Source organism: Mus caroli, chromosome 6 (assembly GCF_900094665.2).
Source record: "Mus caroli chromosome 6, CAROLI_EIJ_v1.1, whole genome shotgun sequence".
NCBI classification, from domain to species: domain Eukaryota; kingdom Metazoa; phylum Chordata; class Mammalia; order Rodentia; family Muridae; genus Mus; species Mus caroli.
In genome coordinates this window covers 97,263,562-97,278,822 of record NC_034575.1, presented here as the reverse complement: position 1 = coordinate 97,278,822, position 15,261 = coordinate 97,263,562, and the positions used below count along the sequence as shown (strand labels likewise).

At 45.4% G+C, this 15,261-nt stretch overlaps 1 protein-coding gene across 1 annotated transcript in view; it reads left to right on the top strand.

The window, feature by feature from the left end:
* Positions 1-13,324: 13,324 nt before the first annotated feature.
* The window catches only part of Pdzrn3 (PDZ domain containing ring finger 3), a 224,449-nt gene continuing 222,512 nt past the window's right edge, over positions 13,325-15,261 (top strand). Inside the window, exon 1 of the mRNA XM_021165184.1 lies at positions 13,325-14,136. Within this exon, the coding sequence (XP_021020843.1) occupies positions 13,414-14,136 (723 nt within the window). The 5' untranslated portion in view covers positions 13,325-13,413. The remainder of the gene's footprint in view (positions 14,137-15,261) is intronic.

Genomic DNA, 15,261 nt, shown 5'->3' with positions numbered 1-15,261 from the left:
AGCATTGGAAATGTAATTGAGGAAAATACGTAATAAAAATATTAAAAATTTAAAAAAAGAAAAGAAAATATGATAGTGGCTGAAACTATAGTATTACAGTACTTCTTAGGACAGAATTTTCATGCTCTGTCTCCAAAAATGAAAATAAAAACCACAATCATTTGTAGCGTAATCAAATAACCAAGAAAATATAAAATTGGCTCTGTGGACTGTGAACATAGAAAGTCACTTTATTGTCTCTTCAGTGATAGAAAAGTTTTCATTTCTTTCCCCTGTCAAGATATACAAGGAAGCCAATAAATAAAAATGGAGGCTTTTGTATGGCCTGGCTGATGTTCAGCCTTATATCCTCCTTCTTCACCTCATTCAAGTCTCCCTCCCAAAATCACTTCCTCAGTAAGGTCACCACCTCACATTTAAACTCTCTAAGTGATGGGGGACACAGATGTCTGCTGTGTCTTTGTGGTTACTGTCATATGGTTTCTTCTTGCTAGCTGAATACCTGCAGACTCCATCAATGTGAAAGTTTCTTCTTCCTTTCGGGCAGTCTCTCAGGGGCTGCATGTCACCAACACCTCAATCATTTGCAGGAGTTCTGCTTTCCATCTCTTTATCCTTACTCCCTTTCCCCACTAGACTCAAAATCTGTAGAATTTAATACCAGGATTTCCGAATCCAAAGACATAGAAGACGAAGCCACCTTTCGTCATTGGTGCTCTGGGTCACACACGGTTGCGGCCTTCCTTCCACTCAGTGCTTTATTCCCCTGCTTCTGTCTTTCCAAAATTTCCCAGCTCCTACCTCATGCCTTTAATCTTAGTTCTCAGGAGATTGAAGGCTGGAGGATCAGAAGTTCAAGGTCATCGCAGCTAAGCAATGAGTTCAAGGCCAAATGGGCTACATGAAACTCTGGACACTCCCCTACTCCATCAACCCTCAAAACCAAACCAAACCCAGTGTTAAAGGCAGGGCAGTATATTCTGGCTGAAGTAGTGCTAAAATAGTATGGCCCCTCTCTCGGGTCTATCATCTCTTATACTTCCCTACCTAATCTGTGAGTTTCTTTTTTCTTTTTTCTTTATTGGATATTTTATTTATTTACATTTCAAATGTCATCCCCTCTCCCTATCCCCCAGAAACTCCCTATCCCATCTTCCTCCCCCTGCTTCTATGAGGGTATGCCCCTGCCCACCCACCCCCACTCCCACCTCCCTGCCCTCGAATTCCCCTACACTGTGGCATTGAGCCTTCATGAGACCAAGGGCCTCTTCTTCCATTGATGCCCGGCAAAGCCATCCTCTGCGGTTGAAGCCATGGGTCCCTCCATGTGTACTTCTTGGTTGGTAGCTTAGACCCTAGGAGCTCTGGTTGGTTGATACTGTTCATCCTGTGGGGTTGCATATCATGGGGACACATCTTTAATTTTTGCGATCACAAAGTTAGAATACTTCAGTGGGAAACCCCTCATGAGGTGGAAAGAAACAGATAGGTGGCAGTTCCAGGGGCACAGGCTTGTACACATCACCAGGGCTTGGAGGTCAGCATGAGACACTGGTTAAGATTACAAGTAACGAAACCCAGGATTTAAAGAGCAGTAGCAAAGGTTAGATGGCAGAGTGGAATGATCCAGTAACTTAGGCTTTGGTGAGAGTGCTAACATCTGCAGGCGTTTGACAAAGGGTCTGTGAACACTTCCCATGTGTTACTATTTTGTCTATAGAAATTGCCTTGGATTTCCACAGGGCTTCCCACATGCCCACGTCATTCAGTTCTATTATCAGGTGGTCACCATGTGCTTTCATGGTTGTTGGTGGAATGGTGAGACAGAGAGCAAATGCTGATGCTGTTACGAAATAGAATCAAAAAAGAACTTTCGGAAACCGTGTGCTATTTTGTCTTCTGGTTGGAAGGGATACAACCATCACGGTGGGGAAGGCACAGCAGAAGGAAGGAAAGGTGCCTGCTCGAGTTTCATCCGCAATCAGGAAACCGAGAGACATGAATGATGCTGCTCATCAACCTGTCTTACCCCTTCCACCCTTTTCTTCAGTCTGGGTTCCCCAGTTTGTCTTTAGGGTATGTCCTCCCCCCTCATTTAAACCTCATTGGAAATACCCTCAAAAAGTGTGTCTCCTAGATGACTGCAAGTCCAGACAAGCTGGCAAGAAGATTACTATCCATCCTACCTACCCAGGTCATCTCTGGTGAAAGCCAGATGGCAAAGTCTTCTGGGAACTGGAGGACAACAGAACACAGCTGTATTTGTCCCATGCTCAGTTTACCTCAAAGATGTCTGTGGCCTATCTCAGGGCTCTAGAGAAGTCAGATCAAATGAATCACAGAGCTAACTAACATAGTGACATCACAAGCTTACAATGTACAAAGTGCTGTGTTAACGTACATGTCACCTCAGGGCAAAGATTATTAATTTCATTGAAAATATGAGGAAACTGGGGTTTGAAGAAATGTAACATCTTATAGCTGTCCCAGCATCTTTAAACTGCTTTGAAACATAAGTCTTAAAAATCAGTTCTCATTTCTGAATACATGTTCCTGGTTTGTTGGTAAAAGATCTCTTGCAGCCATTTAAGATGTGCATGCACAAACACACCTAGAGTAGATGCTATTAAGTGAAGGCAAGGAAGGCCCCCCTGCTCATAAACAGATGTGGAGAAAGGGAGGAAGAACAAAGAAAACTCAATCTGACCGACCAGAATGTAAGTAAGCAGAGAGAAGTGGGCCGCACATGCCTATCCATCTGGCCTTGTGCTGAGAGAGCCATCTGAACAGTTAACCTCTCCCCTCAGGTGGTAGGAGAGGCTGCAGAACATAGAGGGTACCTATCTATCTCTATGTGAATTTAAAATGTGGTCCTAGAAATTATTTTTAACTTCACTTAGAGGAGAATATTACAGGGTCAATAAATCACTGCACATACCATTTAGCCTGCAAAATACAGGGTTAAGAAGCAAATGAGTTTGAAATCAAAGGCAGAGTATAAATCCATATGTGTCTCTGAAAGTTAGAAATGTACTTACTACCTTCCGCAGATGTTTGGCCTCTGGAAGGAAGGCAGGTCCCTTGGCTTATGGGAAGTCTGGGAGGAAAACCTTTTTCTCCCTGTTGCTTCCTCTTAATTGTCTGAGCAGCAGCTTGAGCCCCTCTCTTACTGTCTGAACCACAGTGAGTTCTGAGTTTGTTTTCCTCTGTAAATTACAAATCTCTGCTTGCTTTTCAAATTGTCACTGTCACTGTAGCCAGCCAGTCACCCAACCCTGCCAGAGGACCTGGACAACTCTCTCTGTAAACAGTGAAAAGTGTCCATGATCACAGCATTTGAGGCAGTGTGCAGAGTTGTTGGTCTGGTGGAAGCATCAGCAGGGACTTGCTGAGGAGGTAACCTTGATGCTGACAAAGTAGATGATAGCTAAGTGAAGAGGGACCAAGAGCAACCTATATTATGAGTGAGTGAGTGAGGAGTGGGGAGATGGCTTGGCCAGTATAGTGCTTGTTGCACAAGCATAAGGGGCTGTGTGTAAGGCCCATGTGAATACATTTATAACTCACTCCTGGTCTGGTGATGTGCGTTTGTAATCCCAATGCTGGGAAGACTGAGGCAGAAAGATCTCAAGTGCTCACTGAATAGACAGTCTGGGCTACTCAGCAACTCCAGGCCAATGAGAGAGCCTGTCTTAAAAAATAAAGTGTACAGTGGTTGAAGAGCAACACCCAAGATTGCCCTCTGGCCTCCGCAAACATGCGTATATGTGTGCATGAACACACACACACACACACACACCAGTGAGCAAGTTTGAGTCCTTGGCATGGCTTTGCAGGTATAAGGAGAAAGACATCTTGCACAGCTGGTTAAATTCCTATAATATCAAAGTTCTCAAGTGGGATTGATTTTGACCCAGGGGACACTTTGAAGTATCTAGAGACGTCACAATTGTCACATCTAAGAGATGAATGCTATTGGCACTGGGTGACTAGGCATAAAAGAGGCCCCTTGTTAACCTACAGTGCACGTCCCAGTCTCTCAAAGCAAGAATGATTGAGTCCCAGATCCAAACAAGGCAAATGTTGACAAATTCTGCACAGAGAGCTGAGGGAAAGGACTACCGAAGCAAGGCAGGCTTATTTTCTATGTGTAACCCCTTTGTGGTGTTAAGTTCCCCTTTAGCCTAAGGGGCCAGTTCCATGGTGATATGAACGTCTCTGCCCCTCTTTCTTCATGCATATGCCCCTGTCCCACTCACACAACACCTACAACCAGGACAGGTGTGGGCAGTATTTTCCAGGAAGGACAAGACTGGGCATGGCTTTGCTGCTTACAGGGGTTCCGTGGTATCTTCTCCAGTTTAACAGGGTTCTATAAATATAGCCATGGGTAGTGCTAGGGTAAAGAGAGAGAACATCCCACTTACATAAACAGACAGTGCCCTGAGTTGGGCTGCTGTCAGGACCCTGTCTGGTCAAAAGGGTTTGGTCTGCATGAGAGATAGTGGAAATTCAGAGGAGGCCTGTTTACTTTAAAGAGATAACACATGGGTTGCTCAAATCCATCACTTCTCTGTGTGCATCCTACTGGTCAGAATTCAGAAGAGCTGGACATGTGCTAGGTATCATAGAGCTAGGTATCATAGCTATGGAAAACTCAGATGCTGTCCATTTTTTTTTAATTTATCTGATTTTCAAGACAGGATCTTGCTGTATGGTCCCGTAGCTTCAAAGTTCAAAAGATCCTGATGCCTCTGCCTCCTAAGTGAGTGCTGAGATTACAGTTGTTCCCACATCTGGGCTCACCCTTATCCTTTAAGGCAGAGAAGAATGGCTATTAAGGGACACATATCATTGTTTAATCACCAGAATGTGGACAGGAAAATGAGAGTCACCAATTGATGCTGGCAACACAGCAGAGTGACCCCACCTCCAACCCTTGAAGTGACCTCTGTAGTTAGTGTTTCTCTTACAGCTGGAACTGTTCTGCAGTTCTTAGTGTCAGAGCCAGTGTTTCATTTTTAGATTTCTACTGCAAAAATATGTAGAGTAAACTGGAATGGTCAGGCTGGGATGTTGCAGGGTATGAAAAACACTGCCATATTGTTGGTAAGGGAGAGGGCGTCTTGAATAAACATTGTGGGAAAGAAATGAAGTAAATGAACAGAGGAGACATTTATAAGGGAGAATGGACAACTTAGGCATGCTCCAGATTAAACTTATTTTAGGGACTTGGGTAACACAGTTTTAGTTACTAATAGCAATTAAACTATAAACAAAATAATAGAATACACTTCTGTCGTCCTTCTGACCCTGGGTTAGCCTGCACTCTCTTCTTTTCCTCTTTCTGGTCTCCAGCACGAGGAGTCATCATCATCCTTCATGAAAAGCCATCTGCTTCTCTGAAGTGTAGAACCCAGGGCTTACGTGACTTGTGACTCGAGGTAGATGCAGCATTTGTAAGCCTGGGTTGTAATGAGGGAGCAACCCCAGTGCTCAACAGAGGCAGAGTGAGGACGTAGCATGTGCTTTGAGACTGGCTGGCACCAAGGAGACAAAAGCCCATGGTGTAATTATGCCGAGTGGAGAGTATAACATGATGCAATCAGGGACTGTCTCCAATATGCCCCGCAGTGCTGTGAAGGGGCTTTGAATAACAGAATGCTCTAGAACAGTGAGTCTGTGTCCCCAGAAGCCTGAGAAAGTTGCCTCGGCCGACATCTTCTCTTCCTTCAGCCAACAGTGCCCGCAGGCATTTATTGAGCATCTTCTGGATGGCAGAAACCATGCACAGTCTTAAGGACACAGAAAGTAAGATGTGAGCTTTCAACTTTCCTACACAAAGACTCCCTAGTTGCTGTCATTGGAGCCAGTGAACAAAGGCTGGACAAGTATTTCTTTCATTTGTTTAAAGCCCAGTCTCTAGTTATGAGGATGTCTTAACTGGCAGTCTCAAAGAATTTCTGCAAAGTTCCTTTTGCATTTAATGTGCTGGACACATTTGGCCCTAAAGACTTGCTGTCTAGTCATGCACTTTCAAGGAATTGCCTGAAAAACCGTTGGCACCATTTTATCCTAAAGAGAAAACAACAACGAGTTCTTTGTTGCCTGTCTGCAGTTGTTTATGTGTTGTCAGATTCACTATGGCAACGGGGCTAGTTCTCTAAATAATAAATAACTCGGGGGGGGGGCAACTCACGTGGAGCACAGCTATAGCCTCTTCTTACCTTTTGTCCCTAATTTGTTTCTACTGAAGATTGTCAGCAAACTGATTTTTTGGAGCTAATTTTGGAGTCTCCATAGCCGTCGCCTGTACATACAGTCAGATCATCTTCAGTTCTGGGGCACCAGCACTTGGGCTTGGTTTGTGGGCACTCCTTTCTGAAGCACAAGCAATGCTGATCTCTCTCATCCTCCCTTTTGAGCCAGCCATTCATTCATTCCTAACATTATTTATCTCTGAAAGTTCTGGTAGTGTGCTACTCTGTGGATGTTTCCTCCTTTGAACGTGAAGACATTCAACCAATTCTCCATTTGCTCTGTGAAGCACAAAAAAGGAATAAACAAAGCCTCCAGGTAGCGGTGAGGAAATATGAATGAGATGATTGGCCTTCAAGACTCTGTCAGCGGGAGTTGGCAGAACAAGTGTTTGATGCAGGCTTTCATGACTCACAAGCACACACCACTCCATGACTCTGCTGAGTTCTCTCTCTCTCTCTCTCTCTCTCTCTCTCTCTCTCTCTCTCTCTCTCTCTCTCTCTCTCTTTTTCCCTATAATGCCTTGAATTGTTATTGTCGATGTGGGTGCATGATCTGGGGAGGCCTGTGCACAAATGGAGGACAACTTTGTGAAGTCAGTTCTTTACACCTTTACCTGGGCCCCAGAGATCAAACTCGGGTCGTTAGACTTCTTATTTACTAAGCCAATATCTATTCTTGTTTTAAGTAAGATCTTTATAGCTCTGTTTCAGGATGATGGCCTTAATATCAAAAATTCCAGCTGGTTTCCTGCTTGCAAAAAAAAAAAAACCAAAAGCAATGTATTCATCTATAACAACTTTTGGCAAACTAATACCTGTGGGCCAAATCTAACCTTTTAAAAGAATAAAGTTTTATTGGCACACGGCCATATCCATTCATTTACGTATTGGCTTCTGCTTCCTTGGCATTGAGTTCTCCTGATTGAAAGTATTTACTAACAGGATCTCTACAGGAAGTTGTTGCCAATCCCTTCTTAGAACACAATCATATGTATTGCTTCTTTCTTGAAGTGGTTGCTATTTAGTAAAAGGGTGCTGTTCGATGATTTTAAGCAGCTTAGCTATAAAATGAATCTCTCTCTCTCTCTCTCTCTCTCTATATATATATATATATATAGTATTAATTTAGCTCAATACATTTTTAATTTTTTCAAGACACACACATACATACACACATATAAATATTTCTATCCCTCATCTTCTCTTCTTTCACTACTTCCTTTCCACATTGGTTCTCTTCTCTTTCTCACTCTAGATAGTTTCATTTCTAACACACACACACACACATATATGTATTTATATATATATATGACTTAATGAACAAAGTTACGACATTTGTAGGAGATCCAGGGTGAGACTACAGATAATCATATTGAGTGAACTAAGCCAATTCAGGAAAGACAAATATTGTTATGGTTTTTCTCATTTTTAGATTTTTATATAGGTACATGAAATCAGTTCTTTTTATCAAATGCCAACAAACAAACATACAACAACAACAAAAAAACCAATGTCAGGCAGGAACGTATCCATAGACAGAAGCACCATTTCCAACTGAACTCTGAGAAGTGTGTCTGGTTTTGACTCTTCTCAGAAAATGCTCAGGATTCTGCTAACCTTGGGAGTTGTGTTGTTGGTTTCCCCTATCTTTTCTATTCTAGAGAGTTCTTGCCATGTCTAGTTAGTTATTGCTCCTCTGGGAGGAAAAGAAAAGCATATTGGAAAAGAGAGAAACATACTTTTCCTTATCCTCCACAGCTTAAACCGTTCTCCAAAGCATTGCAGTGCAGGGCTAGAGAGCCAGCGTGAGCCCAAGTTCTGCATCCTGGCTTTATCTTCATCTTTAAGCTTACATAACCCACAGATAAATTATAAGTTACTACAAAGATTCCCACCAATGACAGACTGAGTCACTGTCCTCCGAGCCCTTTCATCTTTCTGGATTCCACTTCTAAGCCTCTTTATATTCTGTCAAAATGGAGTGTGCTTATGCCAACATCAGGCAGCGTGTGCCAACACTTGGACACATTTTCCACTTTACCTGGATAGAAAAACATGACCATGGGTGAAGTTTTTCCACCATTTCTTCTTCTGTCCCTGTCTCTCAAAGCTCCTAGCCTGCTTTGGGAAACAATTCATGTCTGTACTTGTGCAACAGCAGAAAGAGAAAGAACGGTTAAAGTGGCTTTTGTTTGCTGAAATATAACAAATGATTATCCTAGAAATGCCATGCCATTAGAGAACTAATCTGCTGAAGGTTTTGCTTTGACTTTTTAATCGCCAAGTGCCCTCTTGATCTGGGGACTGAAACCACAGTTTCGAGAGAAGATTTCAAAGAACACTGATGCCACAGTTTTCTTGCTTGGCTGATACCTCAAAAAAAAAAAAAAAAATCACTTGCCCAGAGCAATCCCAGAAGAGTAAAAATTGTCTTGTAAAAAATTGATGTTAAAAAATCACTAAGAAATAAAGCAAAAGCCTTTTCTGGATAATGTAATGGTTTTGTGTGTGTGTGTGTGTGTGTGTGTGTGTGTGTGTGTATTATATGTGTGTGTGGTGTATGTGTGTGTGTGTCTGCTGTATATGTGTGTTTGTGTGCTGTATATGTGTGTATGTGTGTGTGCTGTATATGTGTGTGTGGTGTGTATATGCATGTGTGTGTGCGCATGTGTGCATTCATGTGTGAATAATGTGTGTAGGCATGTAAGCATCTGGGTGCATATAATGGTTGACACTGGATGTCTTCCACAGCCATTCTCCATCTTAATTTTTTGAGACAGGGCCTTTCATTGAACCCTCTCACGAATTCACTCATTAATTCAGCTAGATTTTCTGACTGGAGTTCCCGCAGTCTCTACCTCCCCAACACTGGTATTTCACCAAGCCTTCTTTCACTTGAGTACTGGGGACCTGAACTCAGATCCTCACTCATGGCAAAGAATTTACACTTTACCAAGTAATCATTTTCCCTGACATTGAATGGCATTTAAATGAAGGCAGTTATGTACTGTGTGCTAAAGGAACTGGAGGCTCTCTAGAACACTGCAACTTTGTATCATCCATTTGATCCCTGCAGATGCCAATCCAGAGCAAAAGACATTTTGCTGTAGAGCTCCTACTTATAAAACACCGGCCACAACACTGGTTGTTGCAGGCTCTTTAATGTAAGTACCATCGCGCTGCAGGATTTTTCTGGTCCAACCAATCACTGAGGAGATGATGCATGGGATGGGCTTATTATCAGCTTGCATTCCCATGGAGAGAGTAGACAGTCACTGTAACCTGTCTCCCTCAAACAGAACAGTGTCCTTCAGCATCCCCAGCTAATAATAATGCCTAGCACCCATGTAATGTCTTCACAGGTTTCTACATATAAAAATTAGTTAATTAGCAATTATTACTGTATGCTAGGTAAGCAATGATTAACATCATAATTTTATGGACTGAGTAAATGAGAGTGGAGGAGAAAGTGCCAAGAGAAAAATTAAAATTAATAAGTTCCTAGATCATAGGCCTGAACTGCAGCACTTTCAAAGGGTGTGTTTGTTTGTTTGTTTGTTTGTTTGTTTGTTTGTTTTAAGAGATATACTGGGTGGTGATGCTAAAAGTCTGAAAATTTTCATTTTCCACATTGAAATTTCCCTATTTATTCATTGCTCCTGGGATTCTGGGTTTTGTTCTTAGATGTGACTCCTTACATGCAACCTGTGATTCATTTTCTTTTAACCTGGGCTATCTTGATTATCATAGATTTCATCCTTGATGTACCGTATATTGTTCACCCCACACCCACATTTTAGAAACAGTGATAAGTCTCTCTCTTGTACGATCTTAGAAGTCTAAAAAATGTGTATTTGGAACAGCAAATGTGGGCGTGAACCTCTCTGGAGGCCTCCATTCCTTAGGATCCAAGTGAAACTGCGGACACACAACCCCTGACTGACTGATCTCAGAAGCTACGAAGGGTCAAACCTGGTTCGTACTGGGATGGGGGAAGGCACAGAATACGGTAATAAAAAGGTGATGGCAGAGATAGTGAAGACTACAAAGATTTGCAAAGTCACCAATCTCTCTGTCCAGAACCACCCATATTTCAACCCCTAGACGCTGTGGCCACAGTTGAGCGAATACGTAATTCAGGTCAGAAAAATCAGTGTCTTTTCTCCAGAGGCTTGGTTTGTCCAGAACTCATCTTCCTGAAGTTTTACTGCATGTTTGATAGCAGCATGAAGCTTCTACTTTTCAGTGTTGCCTTCCCTTCTCACTGTGTTGCCTGGACCAGGTAGGTGATTCTTCAGCCAGCTAAGGATGCCAGCCAGCTGCTGTCAGAGCCTGGCTTTAGAATGAAGAGAAGACTGCGTGGCAAACACTACAGTGGTTCTTAATCTGGGGCAGCTTCTCCTCAAGAGACAGTGACAGTGACTTCGATGTCATATGTGGTGGATGAGAGTGATCCTTTGTCACTGCATTTATGAGCATCTCCCAGAGATGTTGCTAACTATCCCAGAATACAGAAGGCAACCCCACAACAAAGGGTGGTCTGCAGGAGTGTTGTCACTAGTGAAAAACAAATCAAAAGAAGAAGAAAAGAAAAGAAAAACCAATAATGCCCTGATTTCCACTTTTTAATAGCTTTGTCTCTTGCTTCTCCTGTCCAATCCAGTGATAGAACAGCATGCATGTCCCTCCCCTAACCCTCACATTCCGGTAGGTTTATCTGGCTTGGTTTTTGCTGATTTCCAAGAATTTTAATACTAAAGTTAACTAATGGGGAGAGGCTTTCTGAAGATTTCTGCCTTTGCCTGAAGGAGCAAAACGACAATAGGGGACAGTGTCTCTATAGTCTCAGCTCTGTCTCTTTCTTTACAGCCTGCCTTCATCCCCCAATCTGTCATCAGGGGCCACAGATGGGTGGAAAGGCAGCTCTGAACTGAAGTTTACGTCTCAGGTAAGTGCTAATTTCCCATTTATGGTGTAGTATTGAGTTTGCCCCGTGTTCCTCAAAACCAGTTTGGTTTGAAGATTATCACCTTGTTGACACTAGCTTGTCTATGAAACTGACAAGCCCACACACCTTGGTTGAAAGAAGCTGCCTCTTACCCTTATGTGAAAGCCCACGGAGAGCTTAACAAATGCACCAGTGGAAGATTTTTTTTCCCTGCTGGAGCTTATCTGAACAAAGGTCATGAATATTTCACATCACTTGGAATCCTCTAAAGGGAAATGCATTCATTTATTCAAGGCAATGAAACAAAAGTATCACGACTAGACACCAAATGCCACCCTTCAGGATTAAAGAACACCTTTGGGGGGACCTCAACCATGCACTGAACAAACTGGTAGGCAACAGTTAGCAACAGTGTTGCAGTGGTCAGTTCAGAGCACTAATCCTTATGGACATCAAGGCAATTCTTTCCCTCCAATGAAGCAGTTCACTAGTGAAGGTCATGGGGTCTTTAGCAGACCTCTAAAGGACAGAAGTAAAAGTAATTAGACAAAAATGGATGCTGTAATCCCATTTTCTTGGGTCCATACCAGACATCAAAAATTCTTAGCTTTCCATTTCCAGATTCTTTCGAGAATCTGGCAGCAGATTCCGAATGAGAATTCCAGAACTTGACATTACTCTCACTAGTGTTTCTTAGGAATGTCTACAGCCTTGGGAGGTAGTAAAGCAAAAACAAAAACTACCAAAGGCATGGGTAGTGTTATGAACTTTCTACTTAGCCTGGTATCCCACATTATGAACTTTCCACTTAGCCTGGTATCCCACATTAACGTGGTGTTTCCACCCAGCGCCAGGCTTGCTACTTACTGTGCTTGAAAAGCTTCTCTGGAGTAGAAGAGAAAGGTCCTAGCAGCAAGGGTTTTTCCATCAAGTTAAAATCCAGGGTGTGTACAGCCCAGCAGCTTCTCCATGGCTGGTAGTCTCTTTTAGCATGGGCACACACTCAAGCTCCTTGTGGACCACTGGCTCACAATCTGAAACAACCCAAAATTCTCAAAAGAGCCTGTCTTTGATTCAGTTCAAAGAGCGATTCTTTGAACTGCTCCAGTGGGAAAATGGAGATAAAACAATAAGCATATGAATAAATAAATAAATTTAAGGAAAACAAAACAACAACAAAAACAAGCTGAAGGGATGTTGTTGGCAAGTTGGCTGGGGTAGACGTTGCTACAGGGACTTGAAGTTTTAAACTCCTCCATCTCTTTAACCACCAGAGTCAAGGCTCCAGTAATGGGGCGGGTGCGGGGGGGGGGGGCAATAGTTTTCAAGTGGAGCTAAAGTGTGCTCTTGCAACATTGTAGCGCTGTTTTTTTTTTTGTTTTTTTTTTTTTTAAAGGGACCAGTTTAGAAACTCTGAGCAAAATGCTTGAAGTACTGTAGTGCCCTCTTTATATAGGTGTAAGAATGGGACCCAGCCAACCACTCTGACTTGTCCCATTCAGACAGCTGGAGGGGAGATCTGATTCCTGCAAATTCGCCTTCTGGTCCTAGAAACCTCTAGCTGCTAAACACTGCAGTTTGCAGATCTTCTGGTTGGGACCAAAGTTTCAGCCTGAGCGTCCAGCAGCCACTGTAACTTTCCCCGGAGTGAAATAAATAAATAACGACCGTAAATACAGAGATAGCAGGGCCTTAGATATTTTTCACTCTAAAAGGCAGACACAGGAGAAAGAAGGAGGTGGGGAATGAAAAGTCCTGATGTGGCAGGAAACTTCTGTGGGCGAGAGCCACAGACGCAGCTCCAAACCGAGGGAGATGCTCTCTGCTGGCGTATTTTGTCTTCCTCCAAGAAAGCGGAGAGGAGACCCTAAGAGGGGGCCCATCTCCGGTCTCTAGCAGGTCTCCTTGCTTTGTGGTCAAACTCAGCCTCTTGTGCCTCGAGGCCCCCTCCCTTTGGCAAAAAGAGGGTCGTGAGGCCCCAGAGGTAGGATGTTAGTGCGCTTGCGCTCGAGCCAATACGGCCGGAGGAGTCCTGTTCCTCGGGCATTTTCCGAGGAAGTCTGGAGCAATTAGGCTCAGTCCTGGGAGAGCGAGCTAGAGAGCGGGCGGCGTAGTCGGCGTGTCTGGGCCGCCTCGCAGGGAGGGAGGGAGGGAGGGAGGGGGCGGCCGGTCGCCCGGCGGCGACACCGGGCCCCGGCCGCCACCATGGGTTTCGAGTTGGATCGCTTCGATGGCGATGTGGACCCTGATCTGAAGTGCGCCTTGTGCCACAAGGTCCTGGAGGACCCGCTGACCACCCCGTGCGGCCACGTATTCTGCGCCGGCTGCGTGCTGCCCTGGGTAGTGCAGGAGGGCAGCTGCCCCGCACGTTGTCGCGGTCGCCTATCGGCCAAGGAGCTCAACCACGTCCTGCCGCTCAAGCGTCTCATCCTCAAGTTGGACATCAAGTGCGCGCACGCGGCGCGGGGCTGCGGCCGGGTGGTCAAGTTGCAGGACTTGCCCGAGCACCTGGAGCGCTGCGACTTCGCGCCCGCGCGCTGCCGCCACGCGGGCTGCGGCCAGCTGCTGCTGCGACGCGACGTGGAGGCCCACATGCGCGACGCGTGCGACGCGCGGCCCGTGGGTCGCTGCCAGGAGGGCTGCGGGCTGCCGCTGACGCACGGCGAGCAGCGAGCGGGCGGCCACTGCTGCGCGCGGGCTCTGCGGGCGCACAACGGCGCGCTGCAGGCCCGCCTGGGCGCGCTGCACAAGGCGCTCAAGAAGGAGGCGCTGCGGGCCGGCAAGCGCGAGAAGTCGCTGGTGGCGCAGCTGGCCGCCGCGCAGCTCGAACTGCAGATGACCGCGCTGCGCTACCAGAAGAAGTTCACGGAGTACAGCGCGCGCCTCGACTCGCTCAGCCGCTGCGTGGCCGCGCCGCCAGGCGGCAAGGTAGGCAATCTCTCTTCTCTCTCCATCTCTCCATGCCTCCCTCTCTCTCCCTCCCTCTCTCCACCCTCTTTAGCTGGTCCAGAGTCCCACCCAAGTCCGTTGAATATAGGATGCCAGGGTCTTCCTGGGTGCATCTCCGGCCTCCTCTTGTTACCAGCGCTTGCCAGCTGCATCACTCCGTGCAGGTTACTTAACTAATCCCAACTGAGAAACTATGGTCCCAAAAGGCAGGACATATAGGGTGAATTGAAGCTACGGCAGTTTTTTTTTTTTTTTTGGGGGGGGGGGCAGAGTGTGTCTGTGAACACTAAAAGGAACTTAACAACCAAGTGTAGGGTAGGAACAGAGAGCGTGACTCCAGAGTCAGGGAGGTGTTGAGAGGCTTTGCCCTGCACACCAGCCTGAGACCCAGGAAGCTGCTCATCTTGGCTTAAGATCAGATCCATGGTCCTCGTGGATGTGACACTCCATTGGGCGACCTGGAGTGTATCTGCTGCGATCCAAAGGGGGAAAGGTGGCAGCAGAGCCCTTATGGTGCAGCTTGAAAGGGATGCCAGGAGAGAGGCCCCTGTGTAAAGGCTGGATTCAAATATGCACTTTCCTGCCAACTCACTGGCTGCTGACCTTGAGCAAGTAGCTCAATCCCTCTCTAAAGTTGGAAACTATGGCTCCTGACAACTTACAGCAGGAAAACACAGCCAGGCCCCATAGGAGAACTCATTTGGGCAATCGAGAAAGAACCCGACAATCCACTTGCTCCAATAACTGGAAAGTAATAAGTGCTAGCCCCCAGCTCCACCTTTTGGTAACCAGCTGAGTGGCTTGTGGGTTAGCCTCCACAGGTGCCTCGGTTTACCTGGAGCCCGTCAAATGATATTGTTTCCATCAAGGTGAGGATGTAGAAAACGGTCTGGCACAGTGCCAGGCTGAGAGTACCTGCAATTACCTTAAACCACTCCTGTATCATTCCCCTGCCCTTGCTGATCAGGAATTATGTCAGCCTCCCCTCCTGAGGTTCACCAGCTTAAGCACTTCTCAGCCATTTCTTCTCTCTCTCTCTCTCTCTCTCTCTCTCTCTCTCTCTCTCTCTCTCTCTCTCCCTCTCCCTCTCCCTCTCCCTCTCCC